Here is a 4283-nt window from a genome sequence, read left to right on the forward strand (position 1 = left end):
CCCCCCCCCCTTTTTATCAATAAACCGAGGTCACCCCAGGCTGTGTCTGTGTGTCCCCGCTGTCCCCCGCCCCGTCACCCCCTGTCCCGGGGTTCTCATCCCCCCCCCGGCCCCGCCCGCGGGGTCCCGGGGATCCCCTCCCCAAAATTGTCCGGCGGGTGGGGTCGGGGGCAGCCAATCAGAACCAGGGCGTGGTCAGGGGCTCGCCTGGGCTCGGCCAATGGGAGCGCGGGGGGCGGGGCACACGGGGACCACCGGGACCCCCGAACGGACCGGGACCACCGCAAGCCTCGGGGACAGCGGTGCCACCGGGACCCCCGGCACTGACGGGACCCCCAGGAACCCGCGGAGGCACCGGGACCCCCGGAGCCACCGGTACCGATGGGACCCAGCAGGGCCCCCAGATTAAGCAGAGCCAGCGGGACCCCCAAACCAAGCAGGACCCAGGGACCGACAGAGTCCTCGGGACCCCCGGACTGAGCCGGGACCCCCAACCCTCGCCACCAGGTGAGGCTGCACCACATCCCCCCCCCATGGTACCTCGTGTCCCCCCCATCCCGACCCCCACTCACCCCCACTGTCCCTGCGCCCCACAAGGGGCTGGCGATAATCCGGGGCTCGGGGGCGAAGCTGCCCCTGTCCCCCCTTAACCGAAAGCGGGGGGATCTGTGCCGCCCACCCTGAGCCCCCAGGCACCCCTCGGATCCGGGGTGCCCAGCGTGGGGTGCCACTACTGTCCCGTGGGTGTCACCCCCCCCCCCCCCCCCCGTGGGTCCTGTCCCCCACCCCAGGGCGTTCACCCCCTTCCATAGGTGTCATCAACCCCCAGGAATGTCACCCGCCTCTCTGGATGTCACTCCCTGTGGCTCCTGTCCCTCATGGGTCCTCTCCCCCACCTCCCCTGGGCTTTACCCCGGGGCAGATCGAGCTGTAGCAGATGAGGGGTGACACGGGGGGAGTCCCCACTGACCCCCACATACCCGAGCCAGGTGTCCCCGTGCCACTCCTGAGCCTTGGCAGAGCCCGTGGCTGCCCTTCCACGGGGGCATCTTGGTGGATTTCATCACCACCTTCCTCCTCCTGCACGGCCTCCTGCTGCCCCAGCCTGTGCCCACGCCCAGCCGGGACCCCCAGGTGGCCAAAGACCCCCCCCGGGCCATCCTCATCCCCTGCCCCATCGGACTCTGCAGGTGGGCGCCGCTGCCGTGGCGGGTGGCACTGGGTGGGGACACGGGGGACTGAGTGTGGGGGGCCTCACTCCCTCGGGCTGCTCCACGCCCTGCTCGTGGCAGCGTGGGGACATCGGGGGTCTCCACTCCGTGGTCAGTGCGGCCCCTTCTCCCCAGGCGAGGCCGCGGGGGTGGCCCGAGGGCTGTTCCAGCGGGTCCGGGCTCTGCGCTGGGTGGTGGCGGCACCGCAGAACCCGGAGCCCACGGCCCGGCATGTGCAGGACATGCTGCAAACGTGGCCCCGTTCGACACCCCGAGCCTGCCCCCGACACCCCGAGCCTGCCCCCGACACCCCGAGCCTGTCCCCCACTCCCCGGCCGTGGGGCTGGAGGTGCCTGAGGGCCGGGGGCAGCTCTACCACAAAACCACCCGCGCCCCCCGGTACGGGCACCGGCACCACCGCAGCCCCCGGCTGCTTCCTCGAGGCCGACGATGACACCTTGGTGCTGCTGGGCAACCTGCGCTGGCTGCTGGCCGCCCCCCTGGCCCACCAGCCCCTCTACTTCAGGAAGAGCTTCCAGCCCTTCACGCACCGGGGCTACGTGAGCGGGGGGCTGGCTACGCGCTCAGCCAGGGGGCCCTGGGCCACATGGCCCCAGCCCTCGCCCGCGGCACCTGTGGCCACCGCGGCCCCGAGGAGTCCTGGAGCGGCTGGGGGTGGCTGTGGGGGATTTGTGGGACATGTAGGGCCGGGAGACCTTCCACCCGTTCCTGCCCGAGATCCACCTCACCCACCGCATCACCCGGGGCTTCTGGTACCAGCGGTACTGCTGGTACCCCGCGGTGGAGGTGGGTCACCGCCCAGTCATGGGGTCACCCTGTCTCTGTCCGGCCCGGGTAGGGGCAGCTGGTGGGGTTGTTGTGCCCCCCCACACGTGGTTATGCCCCCCCCCATGCATGGCCAGAACCCCCCCATGTGTATCCTCAGTAGCCCCACCTGTGGCCACGGTCTCCCTGTGAGTGGCCACCGCTCTCCTTGCGTGTCACCATCCCCCACCGCCCCACACACAACCATGGACCACTTGTGTGGCTGTGCTGTCCCCATGTGCATGGTCATGACCCCCCCTCACGTGGCCGTGACACCCTCGCGGTGCAGCCACAGTGTCACCCCCATGCCTGGCTGTCATGTCTTGCCAACACGGCCGTGGCATCGCCCCCCAAATCCCCGTGAGGTCCCCAGCTACGGCCAGGATGTTCCCACACCGTGTGGCTACGCACCCTCTGTGTGCGGCCAGTGCATCCCCCACAAGTGACCGCCGTGTCCTCCCTCACGTGTGGCCGCAGGCTCCCCGTGTGTGACCACAGTGGCCTCGGTGTTCCACGCACAGCTGTGACCCCACTCCCACGGCCGTGGTTCCCCACATGTTCCCCCCACGTGTGACTGTGGTTCCTCACACGACTCTGCCCAAAACCCAACCACGGTCCCCACCCTGTGCCTGCCCCACTGCCCCCCCGCCGTTCCTGTCCCCACGGCCGGACAGAGGCCCTGGTGACCAGGGACAACCTCCAGCTCCCCTTGCCCATCCTGCCCTGTGGCACCACCAAGGGGGTAGGGGGGTACCGGGTGCCCAGCGCCTCCCCCCAGCCCCCCCGTCCCCCCAGGGTCCCCAGAGCAGCTCAGACCTGGCCGTGTCCTTCGGCTACGTGGCCGGGGGGGAGATGAACGTGCTGGAGCTCCTGGGCCAGTGCCTGCACCCCTACGGCTGCAGGCCCCGCTACCGGCCCCCCCCCCCCCCCCCCCCGCGGCCCCCAACGCCACCTGGACCCCCCCGGGCCCCAATGCCACCCGGAGCCACCTGGGACCCCAAGAACCCAACGCCCCCAAGCCCTGCCCCTCCCCTTCCCGGACCCCCCTGCGCTGAGGGTGGCCCCAGATTTGGGGGTTTCCTACAGTAGGGTGCACCCGGGGGAGGGGAGGTCCCCATCACCCCATTCCTGCCCCGGGACCCCAAATACCCTGAGCCCTCCCTGTGTCCTCTGCCCACCCCGACACCCCCGCGGGCGGACTCGCGTGGCCCTAATTAGTGGCTGTTAATGAGCTTTGCGGGGATTGGATGGCCCTGTTCCGGGGGTGCCGGGGGCGCGGCACCGCGGGACGGGGGCCCGGGGGCTTTGGGGGGGCCCGGGGAGGGATCAGAGGGGTCTCAGCGGGAAACGGAGCTGGGGGAGGATGGAACGCGTCCCATCGCCACGGGGGGTGGGCAGCGCTCGCAGGGGGGCTGTGGGTGATGGGACCCCAAGGCGGGGGCAGCTCAAGGCCTCTCTGTGGGGATGGTCCCCTCCTATCCCTTCCTGGCCCCTGTCCCCACCTCTGTGTCTGAGGTGGCCGTGACCCCACTCTCCGTGTGGCCGTGCTGGCCCCCCATGTGTGGCCATGCCCCCCCTCAGGGTGTCCCCCCACGGTGACGGTGGCCCCCCCACGTCCGTGTTGTCCCCATGACACCCCACGTTGCCCCCCCGCCCCGCAGTGACCACAGCGTGCTCCCACGCGTGGCCGTGACCCTGTGGCACCACCCCCCTCCACGGGCTCTGCCCTCCCCGAGTCACGTCCCCCTCTGGTTCCCTGGAACCCCCAAAAGTGATTGCCCCAATTCCTGGGCGCGGTCGGTGCCCACAGAGGGGGAATTTTGGGTCGGGGACAGTGTCTCACGTCCCCAGGCAGACTCTCGTGGCCGTAATTAGTCACTATTAATGAGCTTTGCGGGGATATGATGGCCTTGATCCCGGGGGGCGGGGCCGCAAAGCGGCGTTGGGGGCTTTGGGGGGGCCGGTGGGGCCCGGGGGTCTCAGCAGGACGCGGGCGGGGGGAGGCGGGGAAAGGCTGGGGGGGTCTGTGGGTGTCGGGACCCCACGGTGAGGGGAGAGCCCGGGACAGGGGGACAGTGTCTGAGCTGGGGACACCTGTGGGGCTGTCCGGGTGGTGATGGGAGCACAGCGCTGGGGACGAGGAGGCGACAACGAGCGCGGGGGTCGCTCCAGGCCGGGGACAGGTGCAGGGCGGGATGGGCGGGTTTGGTACCCGCGTGTCCCTGACCCGCTCGGGTTTGGTGCCCG

The 4283-nt window shown here is 70.7% G+C and overlaps 1 protein-coding gene across 1 annotated transcript in view; it reads left to right on the plus strand.

Annotated features, from left to right (window-relative positions):
- Positions 1 to 3091, plus strand: part of LOC121660924 (glycoprotein-N-acetylgalactosamine 3-beta-galactosyltransferase 1-B-like) — a 28599-nt gene extending 25508 nt beyond the window's left edge. The window contains 13 exon segments of the mRNA XM_042020525.1: positions 175 to 248; positions 250 to 302; positions 370 to 499; positions 986 to 1015; positions 1018 to 1146; positions 1148 to 1190; positions 1347 to 1486; positions 1528 to 1631; positions 1633 to 1781; positions 1784 to 1867; positions 1870 to 2018; positions 2832 to 2951; positions 2954 to 3091. Of these exon segments, the coding sequence (XP_041876459.1) occupies positions 175 to 248; positions 250 to 302; positions 370 to 499; positions 986 to 1015; positions 1018 to 1146; positions 1148 to 1190; positions 1347 to 1486; positions 1528 to 1631; positions 1633 to 1781; positions 1784 to 1867; positions 1870 to 2018; positions 2832 to 2951; positions 2954 to 3091 (1343 nt within the window).
- Positions 3092 to 4283: the final 1192 nt, after the last annotated feature.

This window comes from Corvus kubaryi, unplaced genomic scaffold (genome assembly GCF_017639235.1).
Source record: "Corvus kubaryi isolate FWS band 111438036 unplaced genomic scaffold, C.kubaryi_AGA036_p1.0 37002, whole genome shotgun sequence".
Taxonomy (NCBI): Eukaryota; Metazoa; Chordata; class Aves; order Passeriformes; family Corvidae; genus Corvus; species Corvus kubaryi.